Source organism: Artibeus jamaicensis, unplaced genomic scaffold (genome assembly GCF_021234435.1).
Source record: "Artibeus jamaicensis isolate MK-2021 breed Jamaican fruit bat unplaced genomic scaffold, CSHL_Jam_final contig_685, whole genome shotgun sequence".
Taxonomy (NCBI): Eukaryota; Metazoa; Chordata; class Mammalia; order Chiroptera; family Phyllostomidae; genus Artibeus; species Artibeus jamaicensis.
Genome location: NW_026521924.1, coordinates 29,045,804 through 29,065,266, shown reverse-complemented (window position 1 = coordinate 29,065,266; position 19,463 = coordinate 29,045,804). Strand labels below are relative to the sequence as shown.

The 19,463-nt window shown below is 45.6% G+C and overlaps 1 protein-coding gene across 4 annotated transcripts in view; it reads left to right on the top strand.

Moving 5' to 3' along the window:
• ADNP (activity dependent neuroprotector homeobox) overlaps positions 1-8,961 on the top strand; it is a 31,789-nt gene extending 22,828 nt beyond the window's left edge. For 3 of the 4 annotated variants that reach the window (XM_037167371.2, XM_037167381.2, XM_037167390.2), the window contains one exon: positions 4,818-8,961. In XM_037167371.2, coding sequence (XP_037023266.2) covers positions 4,818-7,928 — 3,111 coding nt within the window. In that variant the 3' untranslated portion in view covers positions 7,929-8,961. Of the gene's footprint in view, positions 1-6; positions 2,883-4,817 lie in introns of those variants that run through there. The other variant, XM_037167399.2, reaches the window with a different exon arrangement.
• The last annotated feature ends 10,502 nt before the right edge of the window (positions 8,962-19,463 follow it).

Below are 19,463 nucleotides of genomic sequence, written 5' to 3'. Positions count from 1 at the left end.
GGTATACATCTTTCAGCTGTAGACCTTCCATAGTGATGAATTATTTGTAGGGGACCTAAAGTGGGAGATGTCAAAATGATTCCAGTCATGTGCCCCATAATGACATTTTTGTCAGTAATGGACTGAACAGTGGTGATCCCGTTAAGATGATGACAGAACTGAAAAATACCTGTTGCCTAGTGATGTTGAAGTTGTCAGATAGGAGTGTGACGCATTGCTCACATGTTAGTGGTGATGCTGGTATACACAGACTGCTGCTGATCATACAGAAGTATAACACTGTTACGTAGGGTACATAGGATCTGATAATGATAATAAATTGTTACTGGTTTATGTTTACTCTTCTACTTCTTCATTGTTATTTGAGAATATATTCTTTCTACTTAACATTTTTTTTAAAGTTTGCTGTAAAACTGTATGTTTTGTTATGCCAAAAACGGCTTCGTTCATCTATTTACCACGTTTCAGTTGCATTATTATTCTTGTGCTTGATTTAATCTTGTTTATTTTGTTCATCATTGACCCCTGAGCAACCAAATCCACTGCTAATGTTGACAGTGAGAAGCCATGTCAAGATATTGACCTGGAAATGAAATTAGAGTGATTAAGGACTACAGAGCTGGAAAACCAGTGGTGGTTATTGCTCAGCAGTCAGGCAGGTCCCATTCCACCATAGCTATAGTCTTGAAGAATAAGAACAAAGTGACAGAAGCTGTTGAAGAAACTGCTTCATTAAAGGCAACGAGATTAACAAAGATTTTGTGAAGGGCCTATATCAGGTGTGGAGAAATTTATAATGACCTGGATTGAAAGCCAGACACAGAAGCCTGTATCTCTCCACACCTTGACAGTCACGGCCAAGGCAAAATGTTTGTGATGCTGAAAGAAAACACTAGACCCAACTACGATGTTGCATGTACTGCAAGCTCTGGGTGGTTTAAAGGATTCAAGAATGAATCATTATTCATTACAGAATGTGAAAGTGAGTGGTAAGTCTGCTAGTACAGATGTGAGGGCAGCTGAAGAATTTTTGGAGACTCTAGGTTAGCTGATTGTAGAGGAAAATGACTTGCCAGTACAAATATTCTATGTGGATGAAACCTCCCCACCCTGGAAAAGGATGACTGGAAGGACTTTAATCCATAAGGCCAATCAGTATCAGGTTTCAAGGCTTCTAAGGACAGGATAAGAGTCTTGCTTGGGGGGCAGTACTATAGGCTACAAATGGAACCTCTGATGGCACAGTGAGAACCCCAGGGCCTTCACCCGTATCAGCAAGCACATAGTGCCAGTGCACTGCAGGAAAATGGGTCACAGATGACCCACCTCCTCACCCAAGATGCCCCCCTGAATTGCTACTGCAGCAAAATGGAGAAGTACTGTTTGGAGAATGACATGTCTTTCAACATTTTATTGTTGGTAATGCTCCTGAACATCCTTCTTTTATTGGTGATCTTCACCCCAGTACCATAGTAGTATTTCTCCATCCAAACACCACCTCTTTGATCCAGCCAGTGAATCAAGAAGTTACAGCAGTTTTTAAAGCCTTGACCTTTGCCCAGGCTATTGTTGCAACAAGAAAAAGTCTGAGAAGACACTAATGAAATTATAGAAGGATTATAATATCTATGACTTTGTGAAAACACCCTAGCTTAGGGTGAAGTCACCTAGCAGTGCGTGTAAGGCATCTGGAAGAAGACACTCAAGAGGTTTGTCCATGACTTAAAAGGATTTGCCAAGGATGAAGAGGTTGCAAAAATCAAGCAGGCTTTGGTTAGGATGGCAGCCAACCTTAACCTGGGTCTGGATCGAGATGACCCAGAGGGGCTCCTACAGGTGGCTCCTACAGGTGGCTCCTGAGGAGCTAATGAGGAGCCATTCGAACTGAAACAGGACCACACAGCTGAAAAAAAGACAAGAGAAAATGAAACTGAAAAAGAACTCCCAATAAACTTCACAGTGAAAGGTTTAGCAAAACTTGTGCAGACTTGAATAAGCTCCTTAAAAAGTTTGAGAACATGGACCCCAACACAGAAAGGTTCTCATAATAGGAATGTTCATGGTGCAGTATCTGCTAACCAGCAAGTCTAATGAAAAAAACAAACCAAGGAAAATTACCAAGGTCTGGAAAGAGTGAAACCTCCTCCTGAAGAGCCTCCAGTCCTTCATCAGGAGGAGTGCCAGAAGAAAGTGTCATGCCCTCAGAGCTGACAAGACAGCCCCAGGCATCGGAAGACCAGACCTTCTGATGCAACAAGATTTGGAGGTGAAAGACAGTGATATTGATGATTTCAACCCTGTGTAGGTCTAGGCTAATTGAATGTGTCTGAGCTTTTAACCAAAAAAGTTTTTTTTAAAGTGTTTTTAATAGAAAAGCTTATAGAACAAGTATATAAAGAAAAAAATTTTTTAATATAGCTATACAATGTGTTTATGCTTTCAGTGGTTATTATAAAAAGTCAAAGCATCTTAAAAACAATTTATAAAGTGAAAGGTATAGTAAGTTAAGATTAATTTATTAAACGATGCCCCAGCTGGTGTGGCTCTGTGGCTTGAGTGCTGGCCAGCAAATCATGGGATTGCAGGTTCAATTCCCAGTCTAGGGCACGTTCCTGGGTTGTGGGCCAGGTCCCCAGTAAGGGGTGTGTGGGAGGCAACCAGGCATTGATGTTTCTCTCCCTCTATCTCCCTTCTTCCTCCCTCCCTCCCTTAAAAATGAATTTTTTAAGTTTTTTTTTTCCATGAATTTAGTGTAGTCTACATGTATAGTGGTTTTTTAAGGTCTACAGTAGTAGATAGGAATGTCCTAGGCCTTCACATTTACTCACCACTCATTTACTGAGTTACCCAGAGCAACTTCAGTCCTGCAACCTCCATTCATGGTAAGTGTTCTCTATGTATAGGTATACCATTTTTTAAATCTTTTATACCATGTTTTTCCTGTACCTTTTCTAGGTTTAGATACGCAATACTTAACCGTTCTATTACGATTGTCTGTAGTATTCATTACAGTAACTTGTACAGGTTTTGTTGCTGAGGAGCAACAGGCTGTAAGTACCATATAGCTCAGGTGTATGGTAGGCTGCGTGTACCATCAGGTCTGGGGTGTTCACACGACGAAATGCCTTAATGATGTATTTTTCAGGACATACCTGTTCATAAAGTGATGCATGACTGTATTTCACATTTTCTTAGTGGTAGGGAAAACTAAGAGGAACTTTGTCTTTTGGTCATTGGACTAAAACTTCAAGTTTAAAAGTTAGAAATGTTGTTACTTAAAAATTCTGAAGCCCATTGTATACTAACACTCCCCTGCTCCCCAAAAAGGACTACTTCTGTTTTTAAAACCTTCAACATTCTGTTCATCTAGGTTATCCATCATTTTTCTATGTGTTGCAACCCTTGTTTTATGGGGAGAACCAGACTCATTCTTCAAGTTTTTTAATTTATGTTGATGCCACGCACCTCTGTGGGAGGCGGGGGTTGGTGGCTCTATAAGATAGCAGTGACAGAGAGGTGTGACTTAAACTTTTACAAATTGGAGTTAAAAACTGAGTGCAAAGCACTAGGAATACCAACAAGTATTGTTAGGTGAAGCTATGACATACATAGAGGAAGTTAATGGGTAGCATTTCCTATTCTGCAGGGAGAACTGACTGTTGATTCAAACTTTATCATCATTATCTATTTCAGTAGGGATTATAATTCTGGATTATTGATCTCTTCATCTATTGGAACTTGCCAGGGAGTTAGTACTTTTAAATTTTTCCTCAGAAATTTGATTGATACTAATTCCCCAGAAAATGGTATTAACCACAGTCTTAGTATAAAAAAGCTTCCAAGTGGGACACATTACTCAATTTTTTGAATCCCAGAGTCTTATATTCCAAACACTAAAGAAAGGTTGAGATTTAAGGAAAAGCACACTATTTCATTTTGATGGAAACCAGTATCTAAAGTAGATTTCCAGGGAGAAAAGGTCATCTCTGGCCAATCTTGTGTTTTCCCCTGTCCTCATCAAAAAAGGCCAACAACATGAGTGGTAACAATGAGCAGAGTGCTTCTGGCTTTTTGTAGCACTGTGGGCTCCTCACAGTCTATAAGATATTATTTAAATTCTTAATTTGAGTCAAAGAAGCTGCCAACTTCATTACTTCTTTGAAAAGGTTAAAGTTGCTCTTGGTTAAGAAGGGATAGCATGACTTGTAGAAGAAAGTCTACTTTTCAAATCAGTGTTTGGATCAGCACTGAAATCTGAATACTATACTAGACTTCTGTCATAGGAAAAAATGTTTGAGATTTTTGAGGATGGGCCCTTTTGTGTGGAAACTTTCCCATGATGGGAAGGATAAAAGCTGTATCTTTATATTTTATTGCCTAATTGTCCTGCAACTGTGGGCTATGAATTTTACCATATAAAATCTGAAGCCATGCTGAATCACAGTGAAAGTGATTGCACATAGTTTGTTCTCATCGTTTCTAACTGTAGAATGTTGTATCTTGAAGCCATTTGTCTTTGGTTTGTCTAAAACTAGTCAGAAAATGGGACTGTGGTCTTTTCTAAGCACTGAGGAAGAACTTAGAATTGAGTTTTTTATTTATACTGTGGGATTCAAAAGTATTTCATTTAAAACAGCTTTCTCACTTGAGTATATTTCATGAATTTATTTTGCAAAAGAAAAAAAAATCAGTGCTTTAGAGAGCTTAAGTTCTCAAAGTAAGTGGTCTGTTAAGAACAGAGAATGCCTGAATGAAAACCTAGAACCTGCCACTGCCTGTCTGGCGGCATCTGACCCCAGCTCTCGTCTTCTCTTTAGGACTACCGGACAAAACCCTTCTGCTGCAGCGCGTGTCCGTTCTCCTCGAAATTCTTCTCTGCCTACAAAAGTCACTTTCGGAATGTCCACAGTGAAGACTTTGAAAACAGGATTCTCCTTAATTGCCCCTACTGTACCTTCAATGCAGACAAAAAGACTTTGGAAACACACATTAAAATATTCCATGCTCCAAACGTCAGCGCACCAAGTAGCAGCCTCAGCACTTTCAAAGATAAAAGCAAAAATGATGGCCTTAAACCTAAGCAGGCTGACAGTGTAGAGCAAGCTGTTTATTACTGTAAGAAGTGCACTTACCGAGATCCTCTTTATGAAATAGTTAGGAAGCACATTTACAGGGAACATTTTCAGCATGTGGCAGCACCTTACATAGCAAAGGCAGGTGAAAAGTCGCTCAACGGTGCTGTGCCCCTAGGCTCGAATGCCCGGGAAGAGGGAAGTATTCACTGCAAGCGATGCCTTTTCATGCCAAAGTCCTACGAAGCTTTGGTACAACATGTCATCGAAGACCATGAACGCATAGGCTACCAGGTCACTGCCATGATTGGGCACACAAATGTGGTGGTTCCCCGATCCAAACCTCTGATGCTGATTGCTCCCAAACCTCAAGATAAGAAGGGCGTGGGACTCCAGTCAAGAATTGGTCCCCTTGCTTCTGGAAATGTCCGATCTTTGCCTTCACAGCAGATGGTGAATCGACTCTCAATACCAAAGCCTAACTTAAATTCTACAGGAGTCAACATAATGTCTAATGTTCACCTACAGCAGAACAATTATGGCGTCAAATCTGTGGGGCAGGGCTATGGTGTCGGTCAGTCGATGAGACTGGGCCTGGGTGGCAGCGCGCCCGTTTCTGTCCCTCAGCAGTCTCAGTCTGTGAAGCAGTTACTTCCAAGTGGAAACGGGAGGGCTTACGGGCTTGGGTCGGAGCAGAGGTCCCAGGCACCAGCAAGATACTCCCTGCAGTCTGCCAATGCCTCTTCTCTCTCATCAGGCCAGTTAAAGTCGCCTTCCCTCCCCCAGCCACAGGCATCCAGAGTATTAGGTCAGTCCACTTCCAAACCTACTGCTGCCGCCACAGGCCCTCCCCCTGCCAATACTTCCTCAACCCAGAAGTGGAAAATATGTACAATCTGTAATGAGCTTTTTCCTGAAAACGTCTACAGTGTGCACTTCGAAAAAGAACATAAAGCTGAGAAAGTCCCGGCAGTAGCCAACTACATTATGAAAATACACAATTTTACTAGCAAATGCCTCTACTGTAATCGCTACTTGCCCACAGATACCCTTCTCAACCACATGTTAATTCACGGTCTGTCTTGTCCGTACTGCCGGTCAACATTCAATGACGTGGAGAAGATGGCAGCGCACATGAGGATGGTTCACATTGACGAGGAGATGGGACCTAAAACAGATTCTACCTTGAGTTTTGATTTGACATTGCAACAGGGTAGTCACACTAACATCCATCTCCTTGTGACCACTTACAACCTGAGGGATGCGCCAGCTGAATCTGTTGCTTACCACGCCCAGAACAACCCTCCAATCCCCCCAAAGCCACAGCCAAAAGTTCAGGAAAAAGCAGATATCCCTGTTAAAAGTTCACCTCAAGCTGCGGTGCCCTATAAAAAAGATGTCGGGAAAACCCTTTGCCCTCTTTGCTTTTCAATCCTAAAAGGACCCATATCTGATGCACTTGCACATCACTTACGAGAGAGGCACCAAGTTATTCAGACAGTTCATCCGGTGGAGAAAAAGCTCACCTACAAGTGTATCCATTGCCTTGGTGTGTATACCAGCAACATGACCGCCTCAACTATCACTCTGCATCTGGTTCACTGCAGGGGTGTGGGAAAGACCCAGAACGGCCAGGATAAGACGAATGCACCGTCTCGGCTCAATCAGTCACCAGGACTGGCACCTGTGAAGCGCACTTATGAGCAAATGGAATTTCCCTTGCTGAAAAAGCGAAAGTTAGAAGATGATAGCGACTCGCCTGGCTTCTTTGAAGAGAAGCCTGAGGAGCCTGTTGTTTTAGCATTAGACCCCAAGGGTCACGAAGATGATTCCTACGAAGCCAGGAAAAGCTTCCTAACAAAGTATTTCAACAAGCAGCCCTATCCCACCAGGAGAGAGATTGAGAAGCTGGCAGCCAGTTTATGGCTGTGGAAGAGTGACATTGCTTCCCACTTCAGTAACAAGAGGAAGAAGTGTGTCCGAGACTGTGAGAAGTACAAGCCTGGTGTGTTGCTGGGCTTCAACATGAAAGAATTAAACAAAGTGAAGCACGAGATGGATTTTGATGCTGAGTGGCTATTCGAAAATCATGATGAGAAGGATTCCAGAGTCAATGCTAGTAAAACTGCTGACAAGAAGCTCAACCTTGGGAAGGAAGATGACAGTTCCTCAGACAGTTTTGAAAATTTGGAAGAAGAATCTAATGGAAGTGGCAGCCCTTTTGACCCTGTTTTTGAAGTTGAGCCTAAAATCTCTAACGATAATCCAGAGGAGCACATACCGAAGGTAATTTCTGAGGATGCTTTCGAGTCTGAGGAGAAGCTAGACCAAAAAGAGGGAGAGGGTTCCAAATTTGAAACTCTTCATTTGACTGAGGAACCAAGCAAACTAATGCATGAAGCTTCTGATAGCGAGGTCGACCAAGAGGATGTCGTAGAGTGGAAAGACGGTGCTTCTCCGTCTGAGAGCGTCCCTGGCTCCCAACAGGTGTCAGACTTGGAAGACAACACGTGTGAAGTGAAGCCAGGAACCTGGTCCGATGAGTCTTCCCAGAGCGAAGACGCAAGGAGCAGTAAGCCAGCTGCCAAAAAAAAGGCTACCATGCAAGGTGACAGAGAGCAGTTGAAATGGAAGAATAGTTCCTATGGAAAAGTTGAAGGGTTTTGGTCCAAGGACCAGTCACAGTGGAAGAATGCATCTGAAAATGATGAGCGCTTATCCAACCCACAGGTGGAGTGGCAGAATAGCACAATTGATAGTGAGGATGGGGAGCAGTTTGAGAGCATGGCTGACGGCGTGGCTGAGCCGATGCATGGCAGCTTAACCGGAGTTAAACTGAGCAGCCAGCAGGCCTAGGTGCCAGGGCCTCTGGCATTGTACGTGCTGCAGCCTGGACTTCAGTTCTCCTTTGAGTATGACTGCAAAACTACTCTTAACTGGTACGGCCTTCCGAGCGCTGGGTCCTCAAGCTCTGCGGACCTGTGGCCGCTGCGACCCCAATGGTTACTTCTGTGCCAGGTGATCTTGCTTCAGAACTTGCTGTGACACAGTAACTCAGTGTGAAAAACCAGTAAGCTGGTGGCTCACATATGCACATGAGAAAAAGCAAAGGTTTATTTTATCTGCCTTCTCAACATTTCTTTCCCTCTGTAAAATGTTTGGTTGGATGTCCTTAAGAAGTGTTCTGATTCGCATGGTAGCGTAGGGCCAACATACAAGCTACCAGTGCGACGTGTACAGTAGACTTCGGGGAAGTTTGGTTTTTTTCATGTATTCATTCTGAATAGTTGAATTGTATATTTGTACAGTCTTTTAGACCTATTCAAGTGATGCTTATGATATTGTTACTGTGTACCCATCATAGGTTTTTTTTAGTGTTGCCCTTGCTGTGTAATAAACGCTGTATCTAGTTTACCTAGCAAAGCCTGAAACGACGCTAGTATGGACTTTTGAACAGACTTAGTTTTTGCACATAACCTTGTACAATCTTGCAACAGAGGCCAGCCACGTAAGATATATATCTGGACTCTCTTGTATTATAGAATTTTTCTTGTTCTGAATATTCTTGACATTACTGCTGACAAACAAAAACCGGTATTTCAGGACCCGTTTTCTGAAATCTTTTAAGCTAAAATCACATGCAAGAATTGACTTTGCAGCTACTAATTTTGACACCTTTTAGATCTGTATGAAAGTGTTGTGTTGACGCAGCAGACCAACGCGTGCTGCATTTTGGATATTTAGTTTTATCTTTAGTTAAACACCACCTGGTGTATTCATTTATACCATCTAATATATGACACACTGTTGTAGTATGTATAATTTTGTGGTCTTTATTTCCCTTTGTATTCATTTTAAGCATCTAAATAAATTGCTGTATTGTGCTTAATGTAAATACTCGCTTTATTACACATTACAGTCCGTGTCCATGAGTCTGTCTTGTGCCATTTGGTGCCGTGGCTCCCCTTCATCAGGCAGGGAAGCCACAGCCACCGAGGACGCCTGTGGAAGACCATGGTCTGCCACTGACATAAAGATCTCTCTTGTGGCACCTGTTAACATTCTTTTGGTTTTATCTTTTTCCTTTTTATCTGCTAAAATAAACATCCTTGAGTTTTTTAGTTCCCCTTTTGTTAAGGAGCAGGAACTTGCTTACATATGTAAATGTTCAATGATAAAAGGATAAGAACATAAGTTGACATTAATTTGCAAGCAGAATCTTAATGCCCCAGTGTCCTTTCTTCTAAATGAAATGAATGTTACTTTTCACCTTATGGGAACAATTGTACTGAACAGGTAAAACTACTCTGTTATACAAACTCTCTTGACCATCTTGCTATGAAGAAAAAGGCTTTGGAGATCACACGTTGGGAGGGCTTTCACAATGGAAGGAATTGGTCTATTTTACTATGCAAGGATTCCCAAGAGCAACTGATACTAAAGAACAGTGAGTTACAAGGAGGTAGTATTAGCCAGCATTTTCAGCAATTATAACAATGATGGGATCCTCCGATCCATGCAGGGATATTGGCCTAAACTAAGAGTTATGAAGTGGATGGTTTCCATAATTTCTAAGACTCCAAAAGATTCATCTTGTTAATGCTTTTGTTGCCTGAGTAGAAATTGAAGCAACCTCCTTCTAAAACGTTCAAGCTACTCAATACAGGAGAAAGCATAAGAGAATCTTAAGGCTACTCGGGGTTGGCATGAGGTTAAATTCCGTTACTGTTAGGTTATAAGTTCTGTGGACACCAGCTAATAATTAGGACAGACTGTCCCCAAATACCAAATTAAAATAGCATTGGGAAGGATAGTGGTATTAGCTGAATTTAAGCCATCTCACATTTGTTTTGAAATTGCTCTGCCTAATTAACAGGTGGGAAGAATTGGGCCTGGGCTTTTTAGTCCTACGTGGAGTACTAATGAGGGGTGTGCAGAATAGCCCGGGGTGGTAGGGGGGAGCAGAAACCTGTGAATGCTTCCTTGCTGGGGTGGTGGGAGTGGACCTTGTCAACATTCAGAAAAGAGTTTAACCACCTGAGAAGTGGACCTAATGAAAATGTTGCAGAAGCCCTAAAAGTGTCTCAATAAAAGCCATTTTTATTAAAAGAAAGCTGTTGCTACTGTTTGCTTTTGGAATGATCTGAAAATAAAAGCTGTGGCAAGCTGCTACCTGCTGGGTAATTAGAGAATATAACTGGAATTTGAGCAATTCTGTAGATGTTCTTTTTAACAAGGAAAAACAATTCCAGGGAACTGGTTGTCCTTCAAACTTCTTGTGGCCGTGATTCCAGGGTCAGACTGATGCACTTGGTCTCTCTCCCCTTCCAGCACTCCAGAGCATTGTCTTTGTCCCTCTTTGAGATCCAAGCTGTGGCATATCTGTGCCTTTTATCCCCTGTAGTTGTGTGTGTGGTCCAAATGCCTGCCTGTTTGTAAAACGCACCATTTCAGAAGAGAACGGATGAGTGCCAGATCTGAGAACAGTCAAGCGAAGACGGGAGTGCCCATCCGAAACACTTCACTACAAGCCATTAAAGTGGCTCTTGCCAAGTGAGCATTGCCACATGGGTGTTTCCCCTACTTCCACTGTAGGCTGCCAGCACCCGACCCTCCAGGGGGGCCCCAAGTCATCTCTAGGTGATTCTGCCACTAAAACTTGAGAACCACTTAGGCCGAGTGATGAGAAGTGTATTCCTTACTAATGAAGTTTAGTAGGACAATTATATTGGGCATCATGTGAGCCTTCTGCCCCTTCCCTCAGCAGTGGACTTTCCTACCCATTGTGACCCTCATTTCTTACCTACCCCAGTTGCTCATTGGGTTGGCACCAGCTGCAGGCATGTTTCGCCAATGTGTCATGTAAAAACAAACCCCCCCGGAAGACACAATAAAAGGAAGAGGCAGCACCCACCAGTGTGAAATGCTGTTCCAACTATCAGTCAGCCACCATACGGTGTTCTAGAAAAAGCCTTTCAGCTGCGATGAACTCTCAACAGTCAAATTAGGAGGTAAAAACAAGGCCTCCACCAGCTACCACTGGGAGATGAGCTTGAAAACATCCCAACTTGCACCAAAGGAGGGTCACCCTTTGGTGATCCTTTGTGTCCTGCTACTTCCCATTCACTGTCGCAAATCCAGTGGGGACTGGGTGCAAAAGCCAGCACACAGGGTGAAAACTGCATGTCCTGAAAATCCTTCAGTTGTAGTTTCAAAGTGCCCCAACTAAGGACCCAGGCGGGGGAGGTTTATAGTCATTTCCAGGACAGATGCCCTACGAACAGAATGAAGGGCAGCGTCTTTGGTTCTATTTAAATGAGTTGTGGCCGGGGTGTGTGTTTCAGAACACAATGTTTGTGCATCTGAGACAGGAACCAATTGCCTGCCCTCCCCCCGCCCCGCCTCCCCAGTACACCATCAGGTCTTAGATGTACAGCCATTTTGACCCAAACTGGTTTTTGCGATAAAAATCTTGTATACTCGTCTCATTACTAAATGAATCAAAACAGATATCCTAATAAGTTAATTGTTCACCTTTTCTAAATTGATAAAGCGGCTGGAAGAAAAACGCTTTTCTGATGTCCTAAATGGCAGCTCAGTCTCGGCTCCATCTAGCCTGAGGCGCAGAGTTGTGATGCTGGGTAAGGCAAGCAGCCATCTGGGCGCCTAGGAGTGCAGCGACCCCGCAGCATGCCTTGGAGCCTGCAGCATAACCTGCTGGTGGCTGCGTCTGCCAGCACAGCTCTGTGGGCTTCTCTGGGAAGACAGCGCCCAGAGGCTCAAAACTCAGAGCCCTGTCCTCCAAGGATGGGACAGCCAGGCCAGCGGCGTGACTACACCTCCCCTAGGAATGTGACATTGTTCCTAAAGACACCTGGAGCTCACATCCTGCCCGAACATCATGGAAGTGTTCTGGAACTAGCCACAGGGCACTAGATTCCAAGGTAATTTGAGTCCTCAGAACAGGCCAGCCCAGCCCCACCCCAAATAAAAGTCCTGTAAGGGAAGTATTAGCGCCAGGTGTAAAGACACGAAGGCTCGGAGAGGCCCTCTCAAACCCAGGCCATCCGAGCCCAGACACCCGGATACACAACCACACCACGCAGCCCTGGTCCTGGCTGAAGACTAGCCTGGAAAGAAAGGCTGCCAGCTGTGAACGCAAAGACAAATGAGCCCCCCGTTTCTAAACCAACACAGTCCCTGGCACAGCGTTTCCAAACAACACTCGTTCACGCTGTCGTCTTCATCATTTTTGCCCCATCTGCCTAGGAACTGCTTTATGTACTTAGTACAGTTCAAGTCGCCTTTTTGAAAAGGAAACGCTACCCAAAAAAGGGCGGGGAGGGGGACAACCAGTATAATTTGGCATTTAGTAAAAGCCCTCATCCATAAAGAGAGATCAGAGAGACCAAGCATTACACTAAATTTTTGCCACCTGTAACTGCTTGCTGAGCTCTGTGAACCTGAGACTGGCTCTGTTTGTTAAAAAGGAGAATGGGCCCCAGCCGGTGCATCCAGGTGGGCATTACCCCGCAAAGCAACAGGTCACCGGTTTGATTCCCAGTCACCACACATGCCTGGCTTCTGGGTTCGGTCCCAGGTCAGGGCACGTAAAAGTGGCAACCGATCAATGTTTCTCTCTCCTTCTCCCTCCCCCTCTCTCTAAAAATAAAGAAAATCTTTAAAATATATTCATGAAATGTTTTTAAACATGTTTCCTATTTTTTTAAAGGAAAATCAGAGGGGTTCAGGACACACTAGCATCAAAACGAGAACTTCTCCTTGGCCCAAGAGCCTTAGATCCCTCTCAGTGTGGCTTGTGTCACCTAAAGCAAGCCAGTGACACCCAACTTTAAGTCACAAGTTGCAAACACAAGGCCCATGGGCCGAATCCGGCCCGGCACCTTGTTTCTACCGGACGGCAGCCCTGAGCTCTCACTGAACTGCTAAGCAGTAGTTACATCTGCACAGCCCTAAAACTGCATTTGGCCCTTTGAAGGCAACCTCAGTGCCAATGTGGCCCCTGGTGAAAATGAGTTTGACACCCACTGCTCTGAGTAAAAGATGGCTCTGGTCCAGATTGCTTCCCAGGGAAGTCTGTGATTACCTAATTCTGGCTTTAGACTCCTTTTTTATGAAACGAGTCTCACTGGCAGATAACAGGAATTCTAACTAAGACTGGGCCTAATAACGGGGCACACAGATAACCCACTGTGGCTGAGTAGGGGCAGGCTGCTCAGTGACATCAGCGAGGGCTCAGGTCCTCTGTCCTTTCATCCTGACACCCACGTGGCCACCTGCATCCTTGGCAGGCACCCTGGTAATCACTGGGCACTTCGTCCACCTTCCCTGAGAGCGCTTCCGTTCCTCCTATTGAAAAAGACTCTTCAACTCAGAGCCAACCGGACCATTTCAGAACAAATTTCTGCGGCCAGTGGTTCAGGCCAGAGCTACCTTGGTGAGCTGCTGCGCTAGGATGACCTTGATTGGCCTACATCAGTCGGCACACATCTCTGGACCTGGGGTGGAATCTGACAGACCTAGGCAGGCCTAGGAGGAATGGAAAATCACCAGGCGGGAAAACTGTACTGCGGGAAACTGGCCTGGGAAAATGCCTGCGGACCGTACCCAGGACACACAGAGGCCCGGCTGAGATTGGGGTCTGGGGTCGGCCTGTCCAGCATAACAGGATGCAGCTTTAACTAGAGCCTGACAAGATGTAGCAAGGACAATGGTCAGCAGAAATGGCACCCAGCAACCGGCTCTAGCCAATCAGACTCTGACGCCCCAACAACTGAGCAAGTCTTCACCTCCCTTGGTTGGCTGGCTCCCCAACCTCCCTAGGTCAGCCCCACTTTCCCTCTTACTCCCCCCTAATAAACCCTGCTCCTTAGCTCACTGCGTCCACCTGGTTTCTTGAGCAACTCCAGCCTAACAATTCAACCCAAGAGAGAAACCAGCTGAAACCCAGCTAAGGTAGAGCTGAGACGGACGTTGAAGCCACTACTCTTTTCAAAAGAAACCTCGTCAAGCACAGGAAACAGAAGGCAAGTACAGTTGTTACAAGTGGAAAAGAGGTAGCAAATCCTTCTTTAAAAACCTGACTGCCCTGGCCCGGTCGCTCAGTTGATTAGAGCATCATCTCAACTCACTAAGGTTGTGGCTTCTCCGATCCCCAGTCAGGGCACAAACAAGAATCAACCAATGAATGCATCAATACATGGGACAACAAATCGATATCTCTCTCTTCCCTTTCCTCTCTAAAATCATTTTTTTTTTAATTCAAAATCTCTTGACTGCTGTTCTCTAAAAGCACTGACCCCCCCCCCCCCCCCGGCCCAGCCCCTGGCACGTTACCGAAATCACCAAACCTCGCCGCACTGAGGCCTCTCCCCCGGGGCCTCTGATGCAGCTGGTCCGGGGTGGCCCAGCTGATTCCAATGTGCAGCCGAGCCTGACCACCACTGTTTTAAAGGCACACAAGTGAACCTGGGCTACAGCACGAGACTTCTTCTGATTAATATTGTAGATTTGCTGCCAGTGGCTTCCCATGTAAGACCATTTTTTTTTCTATTTCCCCCTACTCAACAAACACCAGTCAGCGACAGCCTTCAGCGACAGCCTTCAAAGAACCCATCTCCACACTCACGATGCCAACAATTGCCCTCATGTCTCCACGGTTCACCAGGACAATGAGACCACACAGCCGGCCAATAGAAGAGAAGCACATACCTGGTTCTTGGGGTGCCCCTCCAGGCCTCCTCCGTCGCCTGCACCTCGGGCCTGGCTTGCCCAGAAGAGTGATGCTGATGAACCACTAACTGTTGCCTTTGTAACGGAGCAGCACCTTGGCAAGCCCAATGAGAAAGTACTTCCAGGTGAAGGGGCAGGCCTCCAGCATTCAGGCTGGGGTGTTGCTTTGGTTCTTCAAGGGAACCCTGCCTTTGTCCCGACCCAACACATTTGTCGGCTGCAGCCTGCTCTGAACCCCTTCTTCCAACTCCCACCATGTGCAGCCAGCAAAGCAGACTGGCCAGCGAAGAGGGTGGAAGCCAGCATCCGGCCCCCCATCCCTCCACAGTGGCTTGGAGTCAAGAGGGCTTTGAATCTTTCCAAACCCCCACATGGTTGTGCTCTTAACCGTAAGACAAAGTGGAATTTTGCTTTAAGATGGGGAGGAAGAAAATGCCGGCTGCCTGGGTCCACAAGCCACCTGACCCCCCCTCTCTGAATAGTACCCTTTCCACCTCAGAAGGGCTTTGATCACAAAGGGTGTTGGGTTTTGTCGAAAGCTTTTCCTGCATCTATTGAGGTGATCGCATGGTTTTTGACTTTCGTTAATACAGTGGTTACGCTGATTGCCAGCTGTTAAACCAACCTTGCATTTCTAAGAGATCCCACTTGGTCACGGTGTACAATCCTTTTCCTAGGTCGCTGGATTCAGTCTGTTAATATTTTGTTGAGGACTTTTGCATCTATATTCATGAGGCATGGTAGCGTGCAGTTTTCTGATATCTTTGTCTGACTTGGTATCCGTTACTCCCAAAATGAGAGCTGTGGAAAGTACGCATTTCTAAGGAATCTGAAATTGGGCACAGAGGTGCTCACTAACCTGCCGGTTGCTTGAATTGCAATGACCCTGAACATACCCCGTATCCTGGAAGTAAATTCTCCACGGTTCTAAGGCTCGCAAATGCCAGACAGGTAAAGTCAATTAGTGGACCATCTGGATACGAGAGAACCCAGAGCGTTATGCCTTCCACAGCAACTCAGCTGTAGCCCCTTGTTGCCTCACAAGAATGTGAGCCCAGGATCGCCGGGTAGTTCCAGTTTTTGAAAAGAAACTGGAAATCCAGTTCTTTGCCTGTACCATCCAAGTTTTTAATAGCTGGCAACTGATTTTAATTGAATTTTTGGAATAGGTGAACACCAAAATAGCCAAAAAGTATACAAAAGAGGAAAATCCACTTCTCACCCAGAGTAGACGTTCGCCACGCTCAAATTTCTGTTTATCCGCCCAGAGGACGCCCATGCCTTTCTTTTGCACACAGGTGGTGGCATATCATGGTCATTTTAATGCACTTTGGCTTTCTTATCTTGGTGATATTTCTATCTTGATTTGTTAAGAATTCCTGATCCATTCTTACAGCCTCAGGGCGTTCTGTCTATCCACTCGCTCACAGACATGCTATAACTAAACCAACCCCGCACTGACAGACGCTTGGGTTCTTTCCAATCTTTTCCTAGTTCCACATGCAGTGAATAACCCTATGCATTTATCATTCCTTTTACGTGTATATTGGGAGGCTGACTCCCTGACAGCGGAGTTACTAGGTTCCAGGGTATACACATTGCTGATGTTCCTAGGTACAGCCATGAGAATGGTTCCCCCAACAATGTAAGGGAATGAACCTTCCTTCAAAATTCCCCCAGCGCTATCTTCAAAAGACATTTCATCTTTGCCAGCCTGGTAAGTGAGAACTGAGTCATTTCAATCTTCTTTCATACTTACGGCATAGATTGTGGTCGGCAAGCTTTCCAAATATTTAAAAGCCAACTGCATTTTCTGTGAAATGCCTGTTCATATCCTTTGTCCATTTTTCTATTTTTTTTTTCTCTAATTTATCTCTAGGAGCTGTTTATATTTTAGGGAGATTATCCCTCTGTAATAGGGGCTGCAAATATATTCTCTCTGTCATTTGCCTTTTGAATTTGCTTAGGATTTTGTTGTTTGGGGGATTTCTCTGTTTTCTTTCTTTCCTTCCTTCCCTCCCTCCCTCTCTTTCTTTCTTTTTTCTTTCTCTCTTTTACCATGCAGAGGATTAATTGTATATGTGTGTGTGTATCCAATTTTACCTAGATCTATGGCATCTGGATTTTGTATGATTCTGTACTGTTTCAGCCTCCTCGTAAGTTATTTTTTATACACTTAACTCCTCTTCAACCCACTTGGAATTTTGGAACTGTTCCTGGTGTGGAACAGAGTGAGGTGTGGAACTCACTTTTTTCCCAGATGGTTGCCCAGTTGTCTCAACATGAATACAATTTAAAAACGGTTCAAGGCAAACCATACACTGTTAGCCCAGGGGCGCCGCCTTGAAACCTCTGGCTTTGACAGACGCCAAGTTCACACTCACTGGAGAAGTGGGGAGGTGGCTCGAGGAAGCGCTTCACTTATGGAAATTCCCAATGGCCTTTCTGCTGGTGTCTGGGCCCAACACCCACCACAGAAGAAAGAAAAAAACTGCCCTTCCCTGGGCTGTGAGGTGACCCTTGGCAACGGGCTTGGGACCTGCTCCAGTCGGTAGTCAAGGTCTTTATTTACTTGACAGGAACAAGTCAGGTACTTGCTTTAAAGGGGACATCTATCAGGTCACCTGGCACAAGGACAGGACTTCCAGAATGCCAGCAGCTCAAAGGACAGAGGTCAGGAAGTCCTGGCAGGCCTTGTGTCTGGCCTTCCCTCCCCCAGGTGTCTCCCAGTGTCCTTGAAAGTTCAATGGGCACTGTAGCCCCCAGGGAACTCGGAGGGACCAATCTTGGTTCACTAGCAACCATTTCCCCAAAGATGTTCTTATGCAACCCTCATTGACTTGGGGAAAGAGCTAGTTGGCCTTTTGGTAGTCTCACTCCTGACTTGTCTTTACTCTTAAGTTCAAGAGCGGTTCCTAAGTCACTGCTGTTCCTAAGAGTGGTTCCTAAGTCACTGTGGTTGAGGCTCTTAAATGCCCTGGTCAACCAAGAAAAGCGGCACACAGCCCTCTCCCCACCCAGCCACCCATTACCGAGTGCTGGTCGCCAGGCCCTGCCAAGTGCTCACGCTGGTCCTCTTGTTTCATCCTCACAACCAACCAACAGGCAGGTGCCATTGTTCTCTGCATTTTTACAGAGGAGGAAGCTGGGCTCAGAGAGGGCAAGCAACTAGTCCAAGGTCACACAGTAGAGGCGTACAGGAGATGAAGCCCCCAAGACAGGCTGACCTCAGAGCCTGTAAGCTCACAGCCTCTATCCAGCGGGTTTCTATTTAAGGACATGTAGGTTGCTGTGGCTAGATCACATAACATTGTCTTTCACCCCCCTGCCCCCCACCCCCACCCCACACCTGGTTGAGGCTCTGGAAGGACGGAGGCCTCGAGCTTCTGGAAACTGCTGTCCTCACCACTTCTCTGAAAAATTAACTTTCCATCAAACCCGTGCTCCCGTGGAGAAGATTGGGGCACAGCGAGTATGTAAGTGCCCTCATTGAAGACAGTCCCGATCGATACGACACAGCCGTGAGCATTAACGATCACACCAGCACACCGTCAGTCGGGAAGCCAGACGTGAAGACGGCGTACTGTGTGGACATCCTTCCGCCGCCCTCCAGCCTATAGAGCGCCAGAGCCCGCGAAGGGGGCCGCACTGCTAGGTGTCAGAGTGGGATTGGCCCGGGGAGGGGGGGGCGGGGCTTCTGGGCACTTGCCTTATTGGTTGGTTTCTCCGCCTGAGGGTGGGGTCAAAGATATGATGGGTGAGTTTGTGAGAACTCATTGGACCTTAGGCCGAAGCGCACCTTTCTGTACATGAATTAGACTTCCGTGATCTACAATAACATACAAAATTTTAATTAAAAATTATGGTTACAAAGGTCATCGCCACAGAAAATGATCGGCTTTTCTTGAAACACGGGGTCCGCAGTTATCTTTTAATTCCCAAAATGATCCTAAAATTGGCAAGACTTGATTTCCCTTTCCTTCATTTCACCGGAGTCATTAAGTTAGTTTTCCTTGAAATTCTAGTGCAGGTCTGCAGGGGCGGTGGCGGTGGCGGTGGGTGTGTGTGTGTGTGTCTGTTTTCTTGGCTCTATGAGGAAGTCCAGAAAAACTAGAAATATCCATTGTTAACGTGTGGAATCTGGACTTTCAGGATAATAGAAGGAAGCTCATCTACATAAGAAGCAATGAGCCCTGGCTGGCGTAGCTCAGTGGATTGAGCGCGGGCCTGCGAACCAGAGTATCGCAGTTCGATTCCCAGTCAGGGCACATGCCTGGGTTGCAGGCCAGTTCCCAGCAGAGGACGCATGAGAGGCAACCATACATTGATATTTCTCTCCCACTCTTTCTCCTTCCCTTCCCCTCTCTCGAAAAATAAATAAATAAAATATTTTAAAAAAAAAAGAAGCAATGAAAGCAAGCACAACTGTGAAGCGCGGCAAGTCCTAACCTCGTTCCGCACCTGCTGGGACCTGAAAGGTGGCAGGTGCACCCCCTGGAAGGCGCGGGCCAGGAGCTGGATCAGGAGATTTGGGGGGCAGGTTTGCCCAGGTGGCGGAGCAGCCTCAGAGGAAACGCTCACGCAGGGTAAAAAGGGACGAGTCACCCCCCAAACCTGTCCCCACACCCAGACCACACA